The sequence below is a fragment of the Falco rusticolus genome, chromosome 11, assembly GCF_015220075.1.
Source record: "Falco rusticolus isolate bFalRus1 chromosome 11, bFalRus1.pri, whole genome shotgun sequence".
Taxonomy (NCBI): Eukaryota; Metazoa; Chordata; class Aves; order Falconiformes; family Falconidae; genus Falco; species Falco rusticolus.
The window spans coordinates 24220688-24247466 of NC_051197.1; the positions used below are offsets into that span (position 1 = coordinate 24220688).

Below are 26779 nucleotides of genomic sequence, written 5' to 3' on the forward strand. Positions count from 1 at the left end.
GAAAAGTGGACCAACTTCTGGAGGTATTGTTTTGTTCTGTTGCTTTTTTTTCTTCAGACTTAGCTAATAACAGCTAAATAAGAATCACAAAAGGAAACAAGTAAAACTTAAATTTTGCTGCTCAAGAAATGAAGGGCTGCTCCTGCTAAAGGAAAGAAAAAGGGAGGGAAGAAGGTAGATCTAGGAAGGAGAAGACCTTCAGAGCTTGGTTGGTTGCTCCTAGTGGTTCCAGAAAACTGAGAAGGTAGGGACACGGTTTTGAAAGGGAATGCAGCCCAGAGTGACTGCTGCTCTGTGCGCTTCTCCCACTTTCAGGCATCATTCCCATGGATCTGGCATAAACGAGGCAATGACTAGTTTACAATCGTGCCTTCTTCAGGCAACATCCCCCTGTGCTGTACGTGAAGGCAGTCCTGCAGGCACCCGACCTTTGGGGTGTGTTACATAAGGGCACTTATGTGTTACTCCAGGTCTGTGCTTTTGACTTGGCCAACTCGGCTTTTTTTTCTTATTATTTCACTAGGAAGTGAAATCAATAGGAAGCAATTGGAAAAAATAGAAGGGAAAAAAAAAAAAAGAAAAATCAGGAATAGGAAAGCTTTGAACGTTTACAGGAAATAAAGGAACTTTTCTGGAGCTTGAGCTATGTGCTACTCTCATTTGCACCACAGTAAAGCCCTTTGGAAGAACCAAGCTTAAATTTATCATTGCATCTTTTCTCACATCAGAAGGGACAGTGACAACTGTTCCAGTTGTTAGAAGAGAGATTAGTAAGCCTGCCTTGCTAAAATACAGTGTCTCTAAACCTAGTCAATTGTTCAAATTAACTAGGTTTATTCATTACTATTGCAGATTATTCATATTTTTCGTGACTAGCCTTTAGCATATAATAGAGTAAGCATGTATATAAATAGGTAAGCTTTTCTATTTCAAACTAGTGAAACAGCAACGCTAAGCAGCTTTAATAATGAGCATTTATCATTCCTAAATAAAAAGAAGAAATTGTCTGCAAATCTAAAAACATACCTGTACATTGAATCTCTGGTAACCATTTTCCAGACACACAACTTGCCAGTTTAATACTTTTGTCACCCGATTTACATACGTAACGTATAACTTTATGGAATCTAGTCTCCTTTTTTTGTTTGGAAAGATGACTCTTGTGCACAAGCTCAACATTCATTGGAAGTACACACTGAGGAATAGGATCTGGGAAAACAAAATAAAAAGAAAAAAAAAGAGCTAAAACCCAGTGTTGCTGAGTTAGTATGTACATACACATTCACCAATGAAGGGCTCATCAGTTTCCCAATGCATGTCCGTGGGAAAGTATGTGTTTAATTTACTGCAGTCTGAAGTAAGTACAAATAGTTACAAATAGAATCATTTTTGTTCCAGCTATCTAAAGCAGACTGTTCCCACTCACAAAGCCATTATTTTTATGTTGACAGGACCCCTTCTGCTGAGTGCAGCAAGTAAGATAAAACCAAAGCATTCTTTTCCTCCCCTAAAACTATAAAAAGGTAGCAAGATGAGCAAGACAAAAAGCCTTCTTTTGCTTGTAGAAACAGGAGCATAAAGGAAGTACTACTCCACAACGAATATGTATCCAGTATCAGACTCCCGTGGAAGTGTATCTAAGTCACAACCATGTCTTGAGTCCTTGATTGCTGATTCTGAGAGTCAGAACACAAGCCGTTTGTGAAAGCTAAGCAGAATGCGTTTTGTGCCAGATTCAATCCTCAACATAATTGTAAATGAAGGTATGGTGTACTCAAATCACTGACGAATACAAAGTCACTTGTGAAGAAAAGGGGGGGGGGGGTGGGGGGGGTGGGGAGGGAGGGAGGGGCAAGTTGTATTCTGTTACAGTGAAATGCTGGAGTAATCTAGAGTAATTTATCCCAGATAAGACTTCTCGTCCAGTGCCACTTCTTTCTTAAATTACTGACTCCAGTGTAATTCTTTTCTTTTTCTTAGGAAAAGGCTTTGTTTTATATATTTCTAAAAGTTATTACTTTCATTCAATTTATGCAGTGCAAAACTTAATGGGAAGATGGGAAAAAGAGAAAACTACTGATCAGAAATGAAAAGGACTAATCCACATAAAAACGGTGAGGATGGGATAAGCCTAGCATGTTGCAGCTATTAATAGTATTTTGAATTCCCAGTACGATTTTATAAAAGTAGTATACAGAGACATAAACCTATAAGTAATTAATGCAACAGGCACACTGCTTTATTGCAGCTGTGTCCCAAGGCTTCTGAAGGGTTGTTACTAGGGAAGAACACTGGAAAAATGGGTAAAAGCCACCACACACCGAAGATCTACCCCCATACTTGATTTTACCCACTGTGGAAGCATGTTTCCTTTCCCAAACCTGCTCAGAGTGCTTACAAACTTGTACCTGCAGGAACTTTCCAGGATGAAGGACATGTTCACATTTAAAAGAGAAGTAAATAAAAAACCTCTTAGCTGAGATGCATGAAGCTATAGTATTGCTGGCTACATACTGATTGCTGAAGGTGTTGACATTTTGAGTAGATCTGTTTCCCTAATATTTCCACAGTATTTCAGATATGAGCGTGATATAGATTACCAGGACAAAGAGGTAAAGGCTTCCATTCCCCATGAAGACATTTTATTTTCATTTGCCTAGAATTGCCAGAGCCTTGTTTACATCCACAAATTACTTCATCACCATGTGAAAACTGGGTCTGGTCTTCCTGATGGAGAACAACATTTGGAATAGAGGAAGGTGATCCACATGGCGCTTTGTCTTCTGTTGAAAAGAGCAGAAGCATTCCAGAATAATATTGGACTTGTATATGAATAGCTAAAAGACCTTAATTAAAAATAACCATATTTGCATATGGTGAATCAAATCTACTTCCATTAACTGTAACAACTAAACTTTAACACAGCTGAAGCACGTGTATCTTTTTACATCAGTTTATTAAGTCCCTCACCCATCTGTTCCCTTCCTTTTCCATCACTGGGCTAAATCCACATGTGGCATGCTCCACAAGTAGTTTCGGTTAACATTCGTTTCCCAAACTGTTTTTCATTGATACATAAACCCTAAAGTGTAAGAAAACCTTCAATTAATCCAACACAATTGGATCCCTTGGTGGGATCAACCAACTTCCATGATTCTGATCAGTCAAAATTATATTTGATTATACATCTACACGTCTGTAACACGCACTTTCAGTCACTATTAATACAAGAGCTGAAAACCATTCTTGCATCACTTAGAGGGCTACAGTGCTCTCACCTCTGTGTGATATTAGCAGTTCCTGCTTTGGGCTGTCACTGTTGCAGTGGCAGTGACAGCAAAGGGTCGTGTCTTGCACAGGTGAGTGCAGCATGTGAGCAGGTTTTTTTGAAGGAGGAAAAAGGTATGCAAGGGAAATAAGGGCATAGGGCCTGCTCTGAACATGGGAGAGGGAAGACCCATGATAACCTCAAAAATTGATTTTGAACAACCCCATACTCAAGTTTGGACCATTATTCCTGTCAAGCCTTTGCACTGAAACTATTCTCACTGGATCAAGGATTGACAAGATGCAAGCTCCGTGCTATATGTATTTAAACCATCAGTGTTACTTAAGAAAGATGTGTCAGGCTGTACATGTATAGGGACAGAATAAACCAGTCCACAAAAATGCTACCATTTATTGGTTCTGCTGTAAGATCATCCTGTGCCGTAAGAATTCCCTAAATTATTTTCTGTATTTACAGATGTTCAGCTTGAATATTCTATTCTACTTCAATTCTGAGACACTCTCTTAACAAACAAATAGTAGTTTTGCACAAGCATTTTTAACCCATCGTTGCCATTCACACAGTATCAGACTCCTGTGTAGGTATGCTACCTAACGACATGCACAGCTGATCAAAATTGGGTTTAGGGGTAACACAAAGAAAAAGAACAAGTATGTAGCATATTTAAAACATGCTTAACATATCCAATTCAGAACTTGTAGATCAGTGAAAAGAGGCAAGGCATAAAAGCATGCTAGCAAAACTAAAAATTACCCCAAGCAGATCCTGTAAGGAGGAAATCATCAGCATCAACATCTTATTCTTCCCAGTGAACGACTGGAGATACTGATAATGTGCTACAACTTCCCTCCAAAACACACCAGACTGAAGACATTGACTTTAGGACCCAAAGAGACCCATAAACCCAGAAAAAGTGGTAAATAAGAGAAAGTGTGTGTATAAGAATTGTAATTTTAGATAACTGTTTCTATTACTCTGATATTCTGTATTATTTATATATTTATAATTGTTCTTTATATATTATTTATTTTCTTTCTCTTTCTATAATCATTTGATCCGGAGTCACAACACTTTGTTTGGAATCTTAAGATTTCAGTTATACTACTAATAAAGTTTTGGCTTTACATATGGTATGTGTTTACTTTTCACCCATAACGTGTTAAAATGTAACATATTATACTTGCAATTATATAGTTTTAATTGTGAAAATATCTGTGAAGTATTAACCTACAGTGAATTATAGACTTCTCACAAGTAAGAGTTACATAAATTACCAATGCAAGAGGGAGAAGATGACCACTGTCCATCGACACATTCTATTTCCTTTGATCCACTCAATTTAAATTCAGTGTTGCATTCATATTGTATTCTGTCCCCATGCCGATACTGTCCCACAGAGCCACCAGCAATACTTCCATTGGTAATCTCAGGTGGAGGTCCACAACCTCTGGTGTTCGCTGAAATCAAGAGATCAAATCTATGCTCCGAATTCAGTACTTCTAGCACAGTTGTGTGTTAAGTGCAACACAAAATAAGTTGAATTTGTTGTTTAAAGTTAAGAAAACCCAGTAGAACAGGTTAAACAGGTCATTGGTTTATGCCTTTGACTATCTAGATTCATGTTGGGCTGGAGATCACAAACATACATGTGTGATCCTGGCTCACTGCGCTTACTTCCATGCACTTTGAATTGCCTGCTATGGTAAAAGAAATGGTTGATAAAAACAATCCAGTTTTAAGATTAAAAAAGTGTTATATGGATAACAGCTGCAGTATTCCTTAAAAAAAAAAAGTGAAAAGTGAAAATTCTGCAAGTAATAACCACCTATGTTATAAACTACCCAGCAAGTGATATGTACTGTATACTAAAGGAATTAACTTCTGACGGAGCGAACAGAGCTCCTGTTAAGGGAGTTTAGAATCTTTCTGAGCTAAAGAGCCAACCGTATGAAACATACTTGTTTTTAAATGCAAAAGAGAGTGAGCAAAAAGGAACTATGAGAGCATGAAGGACAACAAGGAAATTGAGTGTGAAGAAAAGGAGACGAGGAAGATGAGATCTTTTCATCCTCCCAAACTTTCTCATGAAAGGGCATAGCACCAGCAAAAGAAAATCTTTTCAGATGCCAGCAAGTTGTTCTGTGTCTTAAAACCAGTAAGAATAGGGGCATACAGCTTCCCTTCTGCACGAATTTGTTCATCCTACTGGATGAAGCTGAGGAATGTTAAAACCCTTCACTGAGCTTCTTTTGCTTGGGTTTAGCTCTGTGTCACCTCCAAAACAGTTTTTTTTCTTCATTATCATGTGATCAGAAAAAGGAATATAGGGTACAGTATCTGACGGGTATCAACACTAGGCAGTGGCAAAACTTAGGACACTTACGATACAGTAAGAGAGGATGTTACTCAAATTGACCACTCCTGGCTGCCATACTGCACATTATTTATGCCTTTTAAAATAATATTTTATTTTCATACAGTACAGTCAATAACCTGAGTGAAATTTTGCCTAAGCCATTTACCAGCTCACTTTTCATTGTTGCAGAACTCCACTTGGCATGATTAAAGCTAACAGAAAGTTCAACACTGAAAGTTCAGCTGTTCAGAACATGAAGTAGAAAACTACTATGAAATGATCCAAAGAGACCCGTTCCTGCTCTTCTAGAGCTGAAGATGGGATAACGGTTCTTGGGAGCAAGACTAGCTTATAGAAGGTGTCCACAGAAGTCTTTGGGACCCAGGCATTTTCATCTATCTCTTACTACATTAAAGTTAACAAAAGAATTACCTTTACATACTGGTGGTGGTGGAAACCATCCGAAGTAATAGCACTGAATAGAGGCAGGTCCCACTCTAATGTAATTGTTTGTACAGATAAAATTCACAACATCTCCATTCTTGTATTTACCCTCCTTGGGAGAAAAATCTCCATTGGGCAGTGTCAGCATGTCGCATTCTATTGCTACAAAGACAAAATATTTTAACATCTAGTACATACCTTACAAAAAATACATGAAGTGTTACCAATTAGAACAAAACCAAAGTAAGTCTTAAAGAAAAAACTTCACAAAGTCTATACAGAGTTGTACAAAGGCAACAATATTCACCAAGACACTGCGGTGTTGGACTCCATTCACCATTTACACCACACCTTGTGGTACCAGTTGGCATATTACTTGCAGTTCGATATCCCTCCAAACATGTATACTCAATTGTTTCTTCAGGAAAGAAGATAGTCCTATTTGTGTGGTAATTCAAAATGTCCACATGAGGTCTTTTACATGATTCTGTAGAATGAAACAAACAGTGCATTTTGTGATCCAGAAACACTGCCCTTTGGAAGCATAATTTCTGGAGCAGCTTTAATGCGTGCTAGTCTACTGAACTACTCAGTATATTTGAAACCTGAAAATTCTTTATTGCCAGAATATGAATGTAGAACATCATATGTAGCATATTCATATAATATACATTGCATTAATTTTCAGAAACATGTATCTAAAGAAGAAATATTTATGCTAGATACTACTTCTAGATACAATTCCTTTCCTTCTACTATGTATTATTATTGGTGTCATAGCAAACATGCTGTAGTCCTGTTCCCCAAGGTCATTTGCAAGGGGGGCTTTTCTTTTACGATCCTGCACCCCAGTTCAGGAGAGGAAAAAACTTTTAAGAGGAAAAAGGCAAAAACAGTATGGAGGTATTTTTGGGAAAAAGCACTCCATTTTTTGTACTTTTTAACACCAGAGCAGACATGTGCATTGTGCTTTTTATGCATAGGGATAACATCTTCCCAAATAATGACCCCATTTTTCTCTAGTCTGGTCACATTTCAAGGAAGTTCTTGACAGAATCTCTTTGTTCACAGGTTCATAAATCTTCCCTCACATGTGTGAAAGGTGGGAGAATTGGGAGCACATGTTCCTTGTGTCAGGTAAGAATCACTGGAGAGGTGCAATTACCATCTATTTGTGCTACAGAGGTCTAAAAAGATAACTCACCTAGAAACAGTAGATATTTTCCCACCTTATTCACTTCCTCTATGTTTTCTCTATTTCTTGGACCTCCAGAAATGTCAATATCTGGAGGATCAGTCCTCTGAGTCTCCTTCTGCCAATAAGAAAATTCTACAAATCTGGATGACAAAAATCTGAGTACACAGGACATCATGTCTGTGCTAAGGACAATGACAGGGAGCTCTGAAGCCTTGGTGCTACTCACTGATGCACTTTGGAGGTGGAGTCCAGCCATTCTTTTGACACTGTGTCACTCCTGTTTCTTGTCCTTCTGGAGTTACAAAGCCAGTATGACAACTATAGGTGGTCTCCTCCCATAAATTAAATGTTTCCTCTCCAAGGCTGAAATAACCGTTGTCAAAATTGACATTATGGCATTTTTCTGAAAGAGAGATACGGAATTTCTTCCAAGTAAAACACTGCTAAACTACATATTTATAATACACAGAAGGAGAACAAACGAAGCACCAGTAGGACTGAGAACATTTTTAAGAGGACATGAGTTTTTGCTTCTTCATTGAGCTGTCTTCCTGGGGGACAACTGGAAAGTGAAAAGTCAGAGTTCATGTTACCAACTCATGCAGCACAGACAGGGACGGACAGGAGTTTGTTTTTCAGCAATCCTGCAAGCTTTCAAAATTGCATGTCCACATCTCGTCTTCGCTAGACAAGAAATTAATGTTGGGCATGCACAGCACCGCACGTGCTTAGAGGACCTTCCGTCCATATTGCAAGGGGCAAGGGCACGCCAGAGATCACCACGGTGTGCAGGTACTGCCTCAATTCTACCAGAGAGATATCATTCAGAGTGCACATACTGCAGGACTAAAGCAAATTTGGACCAGAAGTCCCTTTATTGCACGCTAAAACACTAGCCCCGACAGATGCAATGTTATAACTGGTTTCACATCACTTGGAATCCATTAAGCCAGTCTAAATGGATTAAAATCGGTCATCTTGGTTGGATGTCATGGTCTTGTATTCTGAAATAAAATTTCTGTGGTATGCTAAATTCTTCACAAATAAATGAGCCTGTGAAGGAGTTTCCTCATTTTAAGAGATTAACACTAGAAACAAATAGCAATATTTTTGCATTAGAGAGTCAAGGAAATAAAGATATGAAAAAATAAAGACTTTGAGAAACACTAGAGGATGTATTTGAATGCCAGAAGCAGAGTTAATGATACTTTAGCGCAACAGCTTCAGAAATTTAAATTCTGTATCAAATTTTTTGGTGTTTATATCAGTGATGCCCACAATACCCTAACACTAGGAATCATAAAATTTTATTTTGCTTGCTCATTGCTATGTCAAAATCTATGTGGGTGGCAGTCCAAAACATTTTATGGTCAGTGTCTCTATTAGGGTCAAACTGTTTCCTAAAAAGATATTTTTACAGTCCAAGAAAATTAGGTTGTATTATTACTTTTGTCCATATGACATCATTATCTAAATTGTGCAAAGTTTCTGTGAGAGATTCTAGAAATTTCAGGCTTGGTGCAAGTCAGGAACAAAAGCTGGAAACAGAGTTAGGAGTGGTAACTTTCCTATTCCCCCCACTTTCAGTATGACACTAACTGGAAAGGAAGCAAGAGAAACAAGGGTCAGGTGGCACAGAGAGAGGCTGAAAGGAGACAAGTTACAGATAGGCTGTGCAAGGAAAATGATTATTATTTGTTACATTACTGCACAGCTACGTGCACAAGATTCCACTACTGAAGACAAAGGGACCATGACTCCCACCCCAGAGCATACATTCTGGGAGATCAGCACGAGTCACGTGTGAATGTTTCATAACGCTACATTTTTCATGTCTGTATAGCGACTGACCTCAGCAGCATAACAGGGACATAAGAACCACACGAGACAGTTGAGAGAATCACAGCACTGTGTTTCAGTTGCAGAACACCTAGACTTAGGCTTAGTAAGCAGTGGTGATGGATTAATGCAGGTGATTTGATGACCAATTTACTGGTTTAAGCTAGAAACCCCAACAAAATACACTGCACACTCACTTTTATGGATACATCTTGGAGGAGGTGACCAGTCCTTCTTTGTGCATGTGACTTCCCCACCTTCATGTTCAGTATAATAGCCATTGTTGCAGGCATATTTAACTCTTTCACCTTCATTGTAAGCATTCTGCCAGCTACGTATGAAATAACCATTTTCCACACGTCTGACATAGCATTTTTCTATGGAAGGAAGATAAGTACATTTAACCACAGTAATTTGCACAGCAAGAACTGAGGTAAATGAATTCTTAGGAAGACAGTGACTTTAAAACAGGCTTCCAAGCACCTTTCTGTAGTCTTCAATCCCCAAAAGGTATTCATGTTCAAACCTGAATGAAAGCGTGTTTATTTCACTGCCCCAACTAATCACATGAGCAGGGATGCAAGTCACCACATAAGGTGCTGAGAAGCAGTATAGTAAACACTACCACTTACCTAGTGTTCATATGCAAGCCTGGCTAACTTCAGCGCACCTAGCGTCATGTACACCAGCTCTGGTTTGGTCTGCTATGTCTCTGAAACATTGATGTCTGCCCTGAGTGATTTTCAGCATTTGCCTCTAAAAGATTTTATCTCTGTGCAAATGTATCAGCCTCTCAAATCAGCAACAGCTAAGCACACTGGTGTTGCGGCACTCTCAAAACTAGCCGGCTGCAACAAGGCTTTTACCACCCCATACCAGGTTAACTTCGATAAGTAGTTCCCGTGCCTCGCCCCGGCACGGCCAGCAGTCCCCCACAAGGTTTCAACAGTTCATCTACTGGCCATGCTGTTTCTTCATCCTCTTCAGGCCAGTCCCTCCGCTGCATCCAGATCATCTCTTCTCCCAGCCAGCCTCTCCTCACCTGGGCCCCCTTCCTCTCCTGGGGCCTCCCCTATATCTGGGGCACGTTCCCTCTCCTCCCTCTGCTCCCTCCAGGTCTCTCTTCATCCAGTGCTCCTCTTCCATACCCCTTAGAGCTATTTAACTACTTAGCAGGAACCAGCCACAGCTGCACCTTATCCACATCAGCCAGCCCACCGCCCCTGAAGCCAGCCCACAGCTGTATATTATCAATGTTAATTAACCTGCCCTCATTCCTCTATAATTCCTCTACACACAACATCCTGCACCCCCAAGAGCCCAGACACACAGAAGGTGGCTGAAGGGATGATGTAGCTGTGTTACCTGAGCAACCAGGTCCTTTCATCTGAGCAGGACTCCATTCATTCCCTGCACTGAGCACCACTCAAGGCACCACAAGGGCAACAGGGAAAGATCAACCTTTTGTAATCCGCTTCCAAGCCCTACCAATAGGTAGGAACTTTGCTGTGACTGAAGATACATGTTAGGAGAGCAGGCCTCAGCTTGCTGCTTTAAATCTATTTTAAATCTAAGTCAGTGTATCTGGATCTTTTGCTGATGCCATGCTCACTCTCAGCTTATTGCAAGCGTGTGCCCCCTTCTCCGCTCCAAATGTTTTCCAAAGGGAGCAGGCAATGGAGCTCAGAGAGCAAACTAGACAAAGCGCCCAAGATGCAGAGGGAAGAATATATCTACATAGAGTAGAAGCTCCCTGTTTATATGTGCAGATGAAAGTAGATGCATGCACATACCCTGGAAGCCGGACAAATGTTTCCTGTGTGTTTCTTAATCTCATGAATGGTTTTGGGAGTAGAGAATCTCCAAAATCTAAAAGCATTCTTTCATCCTTACTTTAATCATTTCAGAGTGTCTTTTTCTTACTAGCTGACAGTTTGAGCTCTGCAGATAGGATGGACAGTCTGGTTGCAGTTCCAGGGATCAATTAAAGCAGTTTTACTTTAGCAAACTGTTCCCTGTTCCGTCTTGTGCTCCATCGGCACAATTTCTGCCGCACAGACCTTTGCCAATTACAACAGAACTGAGCATATAGTAGAAATGTACTTACTGAGGCATTTTGGCTTTGGAGACCAGCCCCTTTCAGAACAGACCATTTGAACCCAGTATTCTCCACTCGGGGTTGAATAACCATTGTTGCAGTGGTAATGAGCGTGCTGCCCCAGCCTCATTGGAAAGTAATAGTATTTGCCGTACTCCAGTGATTCACTCAACCTGCCATTTTCTATAGCTGGATAGTCACACGGTTTCCCTTGAAATAAAATTGAACAGTAACAACATCAGCACATGCATGACAAGAAGTTCAGGACACAATTAATTCAGATTCAGTTTGGTCATCTGAGCGTTTTCTGAAACTGACAGAATCAGGACTGCACACCTTGGCAGATCCTAAGGAGTGCAGGAACAATCACACGCTGCTTCTGGTGTCTGTCAGTGCTTACACCTGTGTTGCTTCCCTTCGACTCCATTGGAACCAACAGAAATCAAGTCAATATTCTCAGTGGACTCCAAAGGCTGATTCATGAGACCAAATGTAAGTATTTATTCTACAGTGAGAGGACACCGTCTTTGTAGACCGTCCTGACTAAATTTGCTCTACTGACCATGATGGGAGCCCAGACAGCGAGCTCAGCTACAGACACTGAACTGTGGACTCTAAAACTGAGATGACTCCTGTCACCACTTTCATTTGTAACTTTTGGGATCCTGCACCAAAATCTCTTCCTAGATCTTCTAATTTTGATTTTAAAATTCTTTTGTTTTCTCAGTTCCTCAGAAGAACTGATCCTTTTCAGGGACAACTCAAGGACTGAAGGAGGAGATTCCCAGAAGCTTTTATTCAGTTTTTACCCAGGGTGTCCTATTCGGCCATGGCAGGTACATTCCTCCTGAAGTGCCCTGTCTCAGAGCCTACATGCTGAGGCAGGGGACATCACCCACTGGACAGACCACTCAATAATGAGTGAAGTGGTCTCAGAATCATATCTGAATTTTAGAACCCACACATATATAGAGGAAAGATCAATACAGATACTAACTGCACTTCTCAGGAATAGTTAAAATCATCTTATCCAAAGGTTCATTTACAAGATTGATTTCATCAGGGTTTCTCTCATTCTGTTTTCTAAGTTTTTCTTTTATTTTCAGTGACCAAAGAGTGCTAGATTATGAAATTAGTTGCCAATTTATTTATTTATTTGTTACTACTGTGCCTACTGGCAAAACTATAATTGTAGGTATGGGAAGTTTAAGCCAAGAATGAACTCATCAACAATCAAGAATATCTTGTTTTGTTATTTACCAGGTTATAACAGGTAGAATAAAACTGTGATTGTTCATAATATCCAACATACAACTGCAAATAAAAATATGAATTATGAAAGATAACCTCCAACCATTACCTATGTTTCAGTTTGGATACTTTAACACTCGCTACATCCTCTTATCTTGACTGGCATGCTACTCTGGCAGACCACAAACCTTCCTGACAGGGAGCCAACTATAGCACATTTTAACACATACTTTCAGAAATGCAATAATAGATAACACCTGTGTTTATAAACAAAATGTAAATGTAGATTATACCATTGTTTGATAGCTGTTTTTCCAAACCACCAAATTAAGTTTTAAATCATGAAGAAACACAGTGAATAAGCAACTCTCACTTCTCATGCTTCTGAAGTTTTTCTCTTGGCCTCTTTTTCACTGATATATTTCCAAAAACTCCACATGTTGTGTCTTCATTCACAAGAGCTACTTACAGGTACAAACTGGATCAGGCACCCAGCCATTCTTGGTGCATTCAGCTGTGTTTCTGCCAGTTGTTGTTGTAATTTGATATCCATCATCACACTGTATTGTGATTGTATCACGTTCTTTGTAGCTGTTGCGTTGAGGTCTAAAGCTCCCATTGGGAATGCTTGGAGGAGAGCACTGAATTACTAAATAAAAAGAGAAAAACTGGATGCTAATTTGAAGACTATATTTATATTTATTACATAAGTTCTTATTTTCATAGCATATTAACCATAACTGCATGAAATCGTTAAAAAGATGTTGCTTAGGGCAAAGAAAAGGTTACACTTCTCTGCCACCCTTAGAAATGTACCACTTTGTGAGAGGAGAGTCACAGCTCTTACTGATGTCAGGCTAATTAAAAGACTAAACCTGAACTGCAAAGAGAATGGCCAAACTCCTTTGGCAATGGTGATGTCAACTTCAGATTGTTCTTCCTACAACACTATCTCACTATTTCAGAAGAACTCTTGAAAGGCAGCTTATAACTTAAATCAGGATTTTAATGTGAAAGACACTTTGAAAGAAACTTTTTTAATTTCCAGTAATTTCTGAAAGATTGCACTGTACACTAACAATTTCTTACTGAAGTTCCATCAGTGAAACAGGGATCATTTTTCAATTGTTCCTCTTCAGCTGGAACTGATCGATCAGAACTATTAGCCTGGAAATTTAGAGGATGGCTATAACGACTAGCAACCAGGTGCTCAGTCTGCTCAAACTACCCTAAGACTCATCAGGACACTCACACAAGATGCAGAGATCAGTTCAGCAGGTCAAGCAAACTTCTCTCAAATGTTCATACAGGGTGAGATGCTGAGTGGTATTTTATGGTGTGGTTAGTCCCATGATTATAAGTAGCAGAGTCTCAGCTATGGGGCCACTGCATCTCAACTACTGAACACAGAAGACCTGAAGGTGCATTAATTTGTATCTCCCCCTCAAAGAACTACTTGTGTTTCATAAGCATAGGCTTAAGCTTAAGGAAAGCTTAAGACTGTTAGCTTTCCCCAGTTTTAGTCATACTGCTACAATTCATATGGTATCAAACAAATATTTCTTTACCCAGTCTTCCAACATACAGCAAAGCCACTGACTTGTACCAGTTATGTTCAGGTTAAACACACTTAGAAAGGTATCAAAACTTGATGTGAAGACAAGAGGACTTAAAAAAACGATACCACTTCTCTAAGAACTTGGTTTGAAATGTTAATTTTTCAATGCATTAAAAATTTCAGGTTCCGTCTGTAGTTTAAATTTCTCTTGTATTAATAATTTTTTTCCTGCTTGCTTAAATATTCTTTTTAGTGCCTCATTTTTCCTTCCCTTAGATAAAACATGTTCATTGCATTTTGTAGAAGATAAAGAGATTCAGCTTTATCCCTCCTATTTGTCCAAATTAGGATTTTTTTCTAGCCCAAGAAATCATTTTCCTATGTTCTTCACATTAATACAGAATCATATATAAAAAAAGAATAAAATAACAATACCTGCTAATGCAGCATGAACTATTTTAACACCAGTCTTATTTATGCAGTATACTGGAGCAATTTTTGCTTTGTGGGCCTATTTAACTACACTCAAGTAACAAAAGACTGAATTAACTGTTTTTGCTGCTGCTCTCCATGGAAAATTCTTACCCAGTTGTTTGGCCTCTTTAATACTTAGTCCTTCCAGATCTTCATGGGCTACTGGTCAGATGCGGATGGATTTATTTTGTGGTGATTAAACTAACTTTTGTCATTACTCAACTCTGAAATTACTTCCAAACACAATAAATGTGCAAAATAACTTTAGGCAAGGCTAACCAGTGCAATAGGGGGTTGGAGTCCATCCTGATTCAGTACATCGTACATCTACTGTGTTACCATACGTATACCCTTCATCACAGACAAACGGCAGCTTTTCAGAGTCCTTGTAAGACCTCTTTGGAGAACGTATAAATCCATGCTGAATATCTGGTACATCACAGATAATCTCTGAAATTGAGAAATACAGAATTTTTGTTTATTTTTATTTGCTACATTTAAATGCCTACTGGAATAAAATTTAGGTTTTTTTCATTTGACTTCACAAAACATTTGCATTTGGAAACTGAAACTTATTTGAAAACACTTCAGTGACCTGCTTGTGGATGCCAGGTAGAAAGTGTGGTGTAGCACAGCATCTATAGCAAATTGGTTCATGAGACACATTTTAGAGCTTTGCTTTGGGTTTTAATGATCTCATAATCAGTATATAAGGGCAGGGGACATTCTGAAATAAGCATCTAGGCTAGCTGAAATCTAGAATTTTCCATTTTTCAGATAATTAAATTTCCTTGTAATTTCCAGCAAACTTAAAGCTCTCTCATAGCCAGTAGATGATTAGTTAAATCATGGCATCAACAGGAAAAAAGAATTAAACTACCTGGAAAACTGACACTAGAATGCTTAACTATCTGTAAAAGAACGTCAGCATCCCCATCTCCTTGCCAAACCCAATAAAACCACTAAGATCTTGCAGTTTCCAAAAACTGCATTCATAAAGCCAGAAAATATTCAAGGCTTTCTTTCCTAGGCCACAGAGCAGGACACCAAAGAGTCCTCTTGGATTCCCTTGCATTTAAGATGAAACATAGCTCAGTAGAACTGTAACTGTTTAATCAAATTCACTATATTCTGCAAAATATTAAAGGTACATGGCTGTAATCCCACTTTATGCTGTTCAATTTACAATAAATGGGGGTTTCAAATCAGAAAAATGCAGCACTGAAATTGTGAACAAACCATATCTGATATCCTGACATATATACTCTGCTCTTCTAAATGCACACTTCATGATCAGATAACATAAATACTCCAAGAAACTTGATGGACCAGATACTTAACAGTGATTGGTACCACAAGCTTCCTTATATACTGACAGTCCAATCCCATACAATCTGTATTTGCAAAATGGGAGGAATAAACCCATTCACCAGTAGAAGCTGTGGGCAGAGCAGGGTGGGGTCAATTGGCTAAAAAGTATTTTTGCAGAAAAAAATCTTAGCAGTCTTCGTGGACAAACTGAACAGGGGGTAACAACGTGTCTTTGCAGCAAACAATGAAAACAACACCCTGGGCTCCATTGGGAAGAGTGTTGCCAGCAGGTCAAAAGAGGTGACCTTCCCCCCTTACTCAGCACTGGTGAGACCACATCTGGAGTGCCGTGTTCAGGTCAAAGCTCCCCCAATACAGGAAAGACATGGACATACTGGAGCAGATCCAGTGAAGAGACATGAAGATAATTAAGGAATTGGAAAAACTGAAAGGCAAAAAAAGGCTTAAGAGAATCTAGAGAAAAGAAGGCTTGGGGGGAGAGAGGATTTTATTTATATGTATAAACTCCTGAATGGGGTGGGACAGGCAGAAGCAAAGATGATGGAGCCAGACCCTTCTCATTGGCACCCAGTGACTAGATGAGAAGCAATGGGCACAAACTGAAAGATAGGAAATACCACTTAAACATAAGAAAAAAACATTTTTACTTAAGAGTGGTCAAACACGGGAATGGGTTACCCAGGGAGGCTGTGGAGTCTCCATCTTTGGAGAAGTTGAAAAGCCAAGTGGACATAGTCTTGAGCAACTTGCCCTAGCTGACTGCTTTGAGGGTCCGTAAGAAGTCCCTTCCAGCCTCACCTATTCTGTTATTGTGTGGCTCTGTAAAAACTAGACATGAATTAACCTTCTAACCTGTCAAAACACATTAGTCTGAAGAAAGAAAGAAAGACCCACCATGATTTCTTTGTATTTTATATAACCTAAGAACATGAGAGAATTAAAATCATACCTGTTTTTTAAACTTGGTTCACATAGATTCAAAACTGTAATTACTTTTGTTAAATCAACACTGAAGTGATTGAATTTTATGTAGACATACCAAAGCTATTTTCAAGGAAATTGACTGCAGCCTGGCAAAACATAGAGCTTGTAGTGAAAATGTGGAACAAACAGATGGTCCATTATGACTATATTAGCATCCAATATTCTCTGATTTCTCTTTCTTATCCTACTTCTGCATATATGCAATGGAGATTGTTTACAGACAAACTATGCTTAATTGCTGTGGAACAAAGTGACAGCTTTGTAGTTTCCCATACGGCAACCAGTCCTTAGAAGTCTTTGAGAATAAAACTTCTTAATTACAGATAATAAATAGTTTCCTCTTTACCTTGGCACTGAGGCACATCGCTACTCCATTTTCCGTTAGAAGAGCAAATTATTTCTTTAGATCCAACAAGCTGGTATTTTGCATTACATTCAAAATTCACAACCTGGCCAAAGGAATATTCTTGGCCTAGCTCAAATGCACCAGTTGTAATTACTCTTCCATTTTCTGGTGCTTGTACAGGTAAACACTTTGCCACTGGAAAATAAAACAAAACCAAAGCAAAGGAAAAAAAGAGCCATTTTGAGGTCTATTCTGTAAAATAAACCAACACATAAAAAACTTAAAATACAGAAAAGTCATTGTAATTTTCTTTACACATTTTAAAAATATAGACTCTTGCTATGTAATCAGATACCATTTGCAAGAGATATAATACAAAACCCTAAGCAAAAAGACAGACCGACATAGGAGGAAGCTTGTAGACCAGCTCTCATCATCCTTTTCTCTGCCCTTGAAGGCTGAAGACAGAGCACCCACTGAATTAGATGACCTCAGGTCCCACCCAATCTAAATTATCCTGTGAATTCTACAGATGGTTAGATGAGCCTTGACTGATACACAGGGCCACTAAAATCTGTCAAAATAGATTCATTTACCTTAGCGCCATGCCAAACTGTATTTGCTATACACAAGTGTCTGGAAAAGTGCCATTGTTACAGGCTGACTCCAACAGTTGTTACCCACTAAAAATCCTCGTTCTCAGAACAATTATGTCGCTAAAGTAAAGGAATACAGTGTCAGCCATTAATTTAGACCTCTTTTATCTCCTAACTTTGTAATTCTAGAAAAAGGAAAATTTACTGTATAACATCAGATAATTCTTATTAAGGGGGAAATGACTATCAAAGCTCATTCTTGAATGTTCATGAAGATATCACTGAGCATACATGAAAGTGGCTGGCGTTTCGCCTACCATAGCTCCCACTTTCCTCTGACAACATTCTCCACCTTATAAGCGATCTGCCTTTTCTGTGAGCTTACATTCTATCTTCCTACAATTAGGACATTATGCAAATACTTTCTTCCATAGGCAATCACATTTCAGCACAATGAAAACTCAATCATGACAGAAAAACCTTATGAGGACTTTGAAATTGCAGTATCTTGGTGACATGTGACAGAAAATTTTGGAAACCATTGTTCTATACTGCGCAGAGACCTGCATGCCTAAAATTGAGGACGCTCAAAATCCAGTAAACAAGATGTGAAATATCTGAGATCAAGGAAATGTCAAAACACAGACAACAAACTCTAGACAAGAGAAAGATACTACTTTCATTTGTGATTCTTTACTTAGAGAACCCTTCCTGATATTAGATGCTTAAGCTAAAGATAAATGTCACCGCTGCACACATATGTTAAAACAGAGCAGTCAAAAATTAACTTTGAGAAGAAAGGAATCTTATTTTCATAATCATACAGGTTTGAAATGGGTGAAAATACTTCCAAAATCAGGGAAGTATCATCTGAGCCATCCAGTCTATTAAGTCTTGAGGTCTGAGTCTCTCTCACTCTTACTTATTGAAGTTCTTCCACAGTATGTTAATAGGGAGAAGAATTTCTAACCAAATCTTAATGGCTAGGATATTCGTGAGGGTGGAGGAGGAAACTGGCTAAAACCACACATGCTTTCACATATGTCTGAAATGCCCCATCCCGGCTGCCTTTTGTAACCATGTTTTGCAGGCATCTCAGGGCCTTCAGGTGAGGCAGAGCTTTAAGTGAGTCTGGGGGTGAAAAGACTGTTTTGCAAATGCTTTTTAAAAAAGCTTGAGTGTTTGTTGGACTAAAATGGCTGAGCAGTCATTGTAAGAGCTTCACTGCTTCATAACTTGAATTTAAACATACGTGAATTAATACCAGTAGAGAGATCACAGACTAGTTCTAGATCATATCAGACAGACAAAAAGACAGTTTGATAAAGAATTAAATGTCAAACTCCATTTACCTTCACAGTGAGGGATGTCATTGCTCCATCCATCTGCCTGACACTCACGGTAATTTCTTTGGCTGAGCATCCAGTATCTTACCGAATAAAAAGTAAACAGCTAAAATACAGTCTCATTATGTGACAGAAACAGCAGTGCTGCTGTTTTTGAAGCACAGGAAGTAGGTTTCATATGATGTAGCACAGACTAGCCAAAATGTGACAAAATGAAGTAGTTTTTTGGTCTGCATCTTAACTATGTTCTTTCTTTTAATTGCATACGGCAAAAAATACAAAGAAAATCTGAAAGTAGGAAGTGATTGGTAAGACGGCCTCTTCGTTACAGAGGTAGCAAGCTTTAGCTACATAACAAATAGCCTAGGCGTAATTTACTTAATCCATAGCAAGCAGAGTAAAACTCCTGTTGCTCAAGTATGACTGAAAGCCATGTGACAGCATCAAATTAGGACTTAGTCCAAACCGTATGTATCTCATGCTTTGATGAACTAGTATTATCTTAGGTTTGAGGGCAACACGGCCACAATGCCATGGCTTCTGCTTTGTCTGCAATGTAGTCAAAGGAAGTACAGCCAGTCTGAAATGACAGTGAAGAACTGTCTGAAATTAAGGGATTAAGGAGAATATTGATTTTAGAACTCTTTTTGTGGAACTCAGACTAGATTCCAGCAATACAAAGATTGATATGCTACTGTACCATGCTTATAGCTGACTTGCATTTCAAGAGGAAAGCATGCAGTCAGAGGCATACTTAACTAAGCACAACACATATACAAAAATATATATATATGTATTTGCCTTGCTGCAGTTTTCATCAGAGAAGATGAATAGAGGAGAAACAGAGAATTTCCTCCAAGCAGTCAATGAAGACATATTAGTGAGTCTACTAGAAATTCCTTCCATCAAACATTTTTTACAATACATTTTACTTCATAATGCACAAAAATGATTTAGGCAGGACTGGTGAGTTGTGGTTCTGAATAGGAGACTGTCGTAAGGACTAATGACTTCGCTACCAGAACTGCATCATGACTGCATACTGAAAGCACTGATTCCAGCATACAAAGCTGCATTTCCATCTGAACTGGCTGGCTGGTGGAGTCAGCTTCACAGACAGACCACTATATTTGTTTTCTACTTGAACAGCCATGATTTCAAGTTAGATACTGCCTTTAGTATTTTAGACACTTTGGATGACAGCTTCAAGTGCATGAGTTCAGTTACTCCAGTAGCACCAGACATGAGAAAGAGTTATCTTTAACATTACTGTAATTACATAAATTTAAATTAAACAATAACTGAGCATTAAATATTAATGTTGAATCTGCCTTACAGACAACAAATATATAACTGACACTTCTTTTAACATTAGCACCTTATGTTAACACCCATACATTGAACTAAAAAGGTATTACCCATCATTACATCTGTATTCAACTCTCGCACCAAATACAAATTCACTTCCACTGGTAAGTTCAAAGGAACCAAACTCAATATCTCCAGGATGTCCACAGGGCTTATCTGGTAAAAAACAAGAAGAAGAATTAAAAAACCCAGCAACTTACACCATACATAAGAATGCAAAAGTGTGAATGAGAGCACTTTTCTAATTATTAGTAGCAAGTATGGGCCTTTCAAAAATGCAAAAATACTCAGCATTAGCTTGATTACCCCCCCCCCCCTTTTTTAATTACTATCTTCAATGAGAATGTATTGCAGTAAGGATCTGTTGATTTTTTAATAACAGTTAAATAACAAATTAGCAGGTTTTATTCTTTAAAAAGGCTAAGCTCATCTTAAGTTTTATGACAAAGAGTGGCAGGATCTAACTTCAGATTTTTGTACAACTTGTGACATAAACGGGTCCAAAGCTTCCGCTACAGAATCCATCCATGACTGGAAATGAAATTTCCTCAATTTGATGGGGATTGTGTTGAGTAAAGAGGGATGGTCTAAGGCCACAGGAGTTTTTTGGTCCTCTGTCCTTCCTGCTCAAAGCTCCCCAGAGGACTTTTCTTGTGGTCTGGCATCAACTATTTGCCCTGGATTCCCAAAAGAATTGCAAAGATGAGCACACCATCCCTCTCATTCATCCACTTTGGATGTCATAATATGGACTGGAAAATAAACTGCATAGCTAAAACGTATCAGGCCTCCTCAGAAGAAATCTTCCCTGGTCCTTGGTAACCTGAGCAATTTCACTTCTTGGACCATATCAGTGTCCTTGTTTTTTCCAAGGAAGAGGTGTTTGAGTAGGCCCTACGCCTGCTCCAGTGTGATTCAGAGAAAACCGAAAACCTCATGGTCAGTTTTGCTGTCCAGCCTGGCCTATCCTGAAAAAGGGACATGGTTATTTGTGGCAGATCATCCCTCTCCTTCTGCCTGCACCTTGCCAGTGCCAGTATCTATTCACTGGGTGGCAGTATTTACCAAAATATGCTACAAAAGAGCAACACCAATTTTTCTATAATTTTTAAGATCTGTGTTCACTAAGTTATCCAAACATATAAAAACTGAGAAGGTGACTAAATGAAAAATGTAAAAGAAACCAGTAACAACTTTATTAATTCATTTTTACTCATCATTTGTATTCATTTCTGTTTGAATGGCACCTGGACTAAATTACATATTATCAAACCAAACATTTATTTTCTATCAGTAAAAATTTTGTATGTTAGACATGCAAGAAAAAAAGCTGTTTCATCTAAAATTTGAGTTTAAAAATAATTTCTTATAGAAAAGAAATATCTGCTAATAATAATTTATTTATTACTTTATTTATATTTCTTCAGTTTATTCACTAATAAATTCCAAATCAAGGTGTGAGATACTTCTAAACTCTTAACATAGTATACTAGAGATAATATATAGCAGTGCTTATTCTAATCATGAATTTTCCTTCACAGATTAAAAAAGCAGGCAAAGAAAAATAATTTTGCACTTCCAAGAAATTATATCTTTCATAGAACTAGTTGAAAACTTTAAAGAAGACAATACTGTCTCCTGACTCTCATTCAGAAGCTAGGTTTGTAACTCATTCTGGTTAGAATGTAAATTTCATCTGCATTCACTTTTTTTCTATAATTTTGGAAGCGAGCTCCTAATAACTTAATAACTTCACATAAATTGGGTTAATAAGACTGGTCTAGAGTAAGATCTTCTCCTGTAAAGAAAAAAAAATGCTCCTTTGATCTGGAGAAAAGGAAGTTCCAAAAATATTTCCTTATGCATACATACTTTTTAGGATGATATTTTAAAGGATGCTGAAATAAGTAAGTTACAGGCAAAGATACAATTTCACATTGCCATCACTAGGGAGGAATGTGATCTGTCAGGTCTAATGTTTGCACATATTTTGTGTAAATACTTACTTTTGCATTCTACCCCTGGTGGATATTGCTTCCATGCTCCATCAACACACTCAAACACAATTCGTCCAAGTTTTATATATCCAGGCCGACATCCATATGTTACTTGAGTACCATGTGGATAGGGAGGTTTGTCCCATATTTCATTAGGCACTTCTTTAATCCTCCTAGGAGGAGGTTCTTCACAAGCTAAAAATTGTGAATAAAAATATTGGTGACTGAAGCATGTTGCAAGTGCCAAAATAATTTTACAATAGAAAATGTAGCAAGAAATCCTGGTGGCATTTACAATCAAATGAGCATACGTCTTCTACTTAATCATCACAAAATAGGAAAGTGCCAAGAAGCTGCATTTTGTAGGAATATGAACTGACATTTAGAAGGACATAAGAGCAGTCACAGAAATTCCAAGAAACCACACGGGACAGTCAAAATGCATGAAATAGATTTCAGTTACAAAGACCAAGATGACATTAGTGCCCAGGTTCTCACCCAGACACATCTTACCCTTCCACCTGCTGGAGCTCCTCCATGCCTGTCCTTCCATTACCACAGAGAACTCTGTGTATGCAGTTTCCTTTCAAACTATTTTCTTCTGCAGCCACCTCCATCCTTACTGACATTAAGTTCATGTGTCATTTGATCAACTTCTATCATATCTCCCCTCACTTTTGTGTTGCCTAAACTTTCTCTCCAGGCTGAAATCACCTGATATTCCAAAATTTAATTCCTCCTGTCCATGAGATTAGTTCTTATGACAAGTTACTTACTACACAATGTAATTAATTCTGGGTTACCTTTGTTAGCTTCAAAGCATTTTGATGCAACTTAGGGGGCAGATGGTATTGTGTGAGATTTCTCATTAGCTCAATATTATATAGTACTTCCCAAAAAACTCCTTCCTGGGCCTTCTTCAGTGTCTCCAGTATACAGAAATGTACAACTAAGCCCATATGAATTACAAGAAATGAGCCTGAATTAATATTAATTAGAAGTTCCTCAACAGCTTGAGAAGGAGAAAAATTGGACAAATTAGGTAGCTGTGATTTCTAATACAAAGTGAGCAGATTAAATACTCATTCTTCCACATCAAAGCGTGGAAAGTGAATTTTACTTTAGTTGTACAAAGACATACCCTTGAACACTCACCGATTTTATTTCAGTCAGTAGAGTACCTACCAAATTAGAGGCATAATTTTAGAAAATTGTTTAAAATTCAGGAAAAAGATCTGTTACAAGAAAAAACACACCTCTATAATTACAAGTGTACTGTTGCTATGGCATTTGAAAATATAAAGAAAAGAATGTTAATTGTGAGATCCAGTAACTTTATTTTGGCTGTCTTAAGTAGCCAGAAGCAGACAAGCTTTGACAATACTGCTGAGGTGCTAAAGGAAGAGTATGCCCACACATTCCCTTTTTTTCCAACTACTTTGATAAGTATGCTCCCTGCTACGAATGTTTGTATCTGAGTAAAAATTATTGCTTCTATCCACTAGAGGGTACTACCCTACTGTCAAAAAAGGCAGTAGGGCCTTCCACTTCACAGGATTTAAACACAGGCACTTTTTAATAACTTTTTTGCAAAATGCAGGAATAAACAAAATGAACAAGACTCCTTTAGCTAGTCCTGTCTTTTACATGTGTTAAAAATGGTTAGTTTACCCCATAAAAGTTCTGTGTAATGATGAGAAAAAGAAATTTTCTAATTCCACATGTTTTTCATTAAAGCTCGTTAGAATTAGTGCTTTCAGTTTGCAAGCTGAGAAAGAAGACTCCAAACTCCATTATTTAAAAAAGAGGCTGTTTAGTACAGGCAATGCTTCTCTGCTCTATTCCTCTCTTGCTTCTGAGTTCTATATTATTTTTAGCAGAACGAGGCCTCTTGACTCCTCCTTGTCTACATTTATAAAAAAAAATAACGCTATGCAAAAGAAAAACTCCTGATAGTCTCTTCATCATTACTAAAACATGCTTCCTTCTGGGTGCTATTTCAGCTCTCTCTGATTATTCTTTACCACTCCTGCACTGATGTCAAACTACGTGTTACCACAAAGTGTCACAGTATTGGTAAGTATTTCTGACTACAGTCAATTTTATATTTTTTATATTGCAGCTTCTTAGTAGATTGAGAAGAAGTAGTCTGCTGACAGGATGCACTTCAAAACTATATTAATTACATCATGCACTCACCATGTGTACTCACCAAAACTGGGAGGGTTTCATTTTTATATTAGAAAGCATGCACTTAAATACATACCTTCAAATCCTTTAGTGAGAGAACAGGAGAGCTGGAATTAATCACTTAGTATTTATATGTGACTTGACCTCAGTCAGAAATAGCTCAAGCTGCTTTCTCGCTGTCATTACGCTGGTAGCAACTTCCATAAAGTCAAGCATAAATTATGAATTCAGGTAGAGGTATTTTTCAGCCCTTGTGCAAAAACCCAGCTCTTGAACAACTCACACAGACTTTCAACATGAAACTTGAACTAAGAACCCTGCATGATCCATGGTAATAGCTGTCCCAGATAAATCAAATATTGCTACATTCACATTCCTCTGCAATCTCTCTGATCTAAAGAAAGCATTGTGAAAAGGAACTGCAAATTCAGGGAAAGTTTCTTTTCAAATCCCAGACTTTTCTGGACTTCCTTGCAAACAATTTAGACTTTATTAGTTGCTTTGGAGCATTCTTTATTATAAGGATATATAAAAAAGATAATAAATTTCATTAATGTTCTGATTTTTTTTCAGGTTTTCAAAGTAGAATCCATCAGATTGTTTTGATTAATAAGGTCTTCATAATCTTCACCTAAGATTAAAAACAACCTGAACCAAACAAAGACACACTAGCTCAAAACCATCTAGCACCCTTTTCACAACAGCCGATGTAAAGAAACCCAGACAGAAAGAAAAAAAGGAAATTACTAAACAAACATTAAACAAGATAAACACAATATCAAAAAAAATAAATTGAATAGAGAAGCAGAAAATATCAAAGGCTTCTGAAGATACCCAGAACACTAGCTACCTCTTTAAACAGGTACAAAAGCACACCTGTATACATTTATTACATTTAATAAATTAAAACCAGTCTGTCAGTCAACCGACATTTTGTAAGGTTCTCAGTCAACATAGTAATCATTCCTCTTTCTCAGATCATCTCACAGATTATTCCGGACAGAAAGAAATGCCCATTTAATGCATATTTCCTAATTTAATCTACTGGCTGTTTACAGGTTTTAAATGTTAGAATAATTAACAAACATAATCAATAACAAATGAGTTGTCTGACTGCAGCTTATAGGGATACTAACCATTAAAAATTCTGTTGCAACAGATTATAGCAGCAGTAGTTATCCAAATAAATAGGTGAAATAATACTTATGACAGGATACCAGATACTGCCAGAAGAGAGCTCAATTATCATGATGCAAAGTTCATTAAAATGGGCTACAATGCAAATATTTTATTTACATATTGGTTTTGTTACCATCTTCACACACACTTTACGAAAGGTTTTGCTGGGGTGTGTGTGTGTGTGTGTGTGGCCCTTAAAGCTTACCTCTTTCTGCAGTACAATAACACATCCAACATAAGAGCATAGCTGTATAGCCCAGGAGCGACATCCTAGAGGTTCAGAAATTCAGCAAGCACACTGGTATTGTAGCCTACTTTTTTTGATTACTCTTATTTCCACTCCTGTTTTATTCCCTAACTGCTCCAGGGACTGACCTTGCAAAGCATTTATACTCTGATTTCAGCAGTCACTTCCCCTAATCCTCTTGCAACACACAAGTGTTTATTTTTTTTTTTCCCTCTCTAAACTTTGCTGAAAGAATAAATAAACTTCTGGCAAGCCTTGTTTTCACATGAAACCTCATGTTTTCATATTAATCCCTTCCACACTCAGATGTTTATTTCTTTTAGTATCCAAAACAAATTGTACAAATAAATTTCATGATTCCATGTGTCTTATATGCTCAGTTAAAAAACAGAAATTCATATTAAATGGAATGTGTGTAAAAATTAACTTCTCTACTATATGCATATCATTCAAGATTTGTGTTGAAAACAATTGAAGTGAAAAGCAGACAAAAATACAAAGTGACTTACTAACTCACTGGTTCTCGTGTAAGATAATCAACTGCCCAGAACAAAGGAAACTTACTGGATTAAATAAACCTAGTTGATATTGAAGCACTTGTTTCAATACCACAAGAGAAATGATAAGATGGAGATGTGCATTAATTGTAAGATGGATAATAAACCATCCAAAGAAAAATCATAAAAA

General features: G+C 37.9%; 1 protein-coding gene across 2 annotated transcripts in view; it reads right to left on the reverse strand.

Annotated features, from left to right (window-relative positions):
* The window catches only part of CFH (complement factor H), a 34054-nt gene extending 7840 nt beyond the window's left edge, over positions 1–26214 (reverse strand). Inside the window, exons 1-15 of one of the 2 annotated variants that reach the window (XM_037404115.1) lie at positions 26051–26214; positions 22486–22671; positions 20530–20635; positions 19118–19194; positions 17170–17364; positions 14787–14957; positions 12945–13124; positions 11234–11434; positions 9324–9503; positions 7514–7690; positions 6397–6576; positions 6078–6251; positions 4564–4746; positions 2601–2783; positions 1027–1209 (exon numbers count right to left, since the gene is read on the reverse strand). In XM_037404115.1, coding sequence (XP_037260012.1) covers positions 1027–1209; positions 2601–2783; positions 4564–4746; positions 6078–6251; positions 6397–6576; positions 7514–7690; positions 9324–9503; positions 11234–11434; positions 12945–13124; positions 14787–14957; positions 17170–17364; positions 19118–19194; positions 20530–20635; positions 22486–22671; positions 26051–26114 — 2440 coding nt within the window. In that variant the 5' untranslated portion in view covers positions 26115–26214. Of the gene's footprint in view, positions 1–1026; positions 1210–2600; positions 2784–4563; positions 4747–6077; positions 6252–6396; positions 6577–7513; positions 7691–9323; positions 9504–11233; positions 11435–12944; positions 13125–14786; positions 14958–16517; positions 16601–17169; positions 17365–19117; positions 19195–20529; positions 20636–22485; positions 22672–26050 lie in introns of those variants that run through there. The other variant, XM_037404116.1, reaches the window with a different exon arrangement.
* Between the last annotated feature and the right edge of the window lie 565 nt (positions 26215–26779).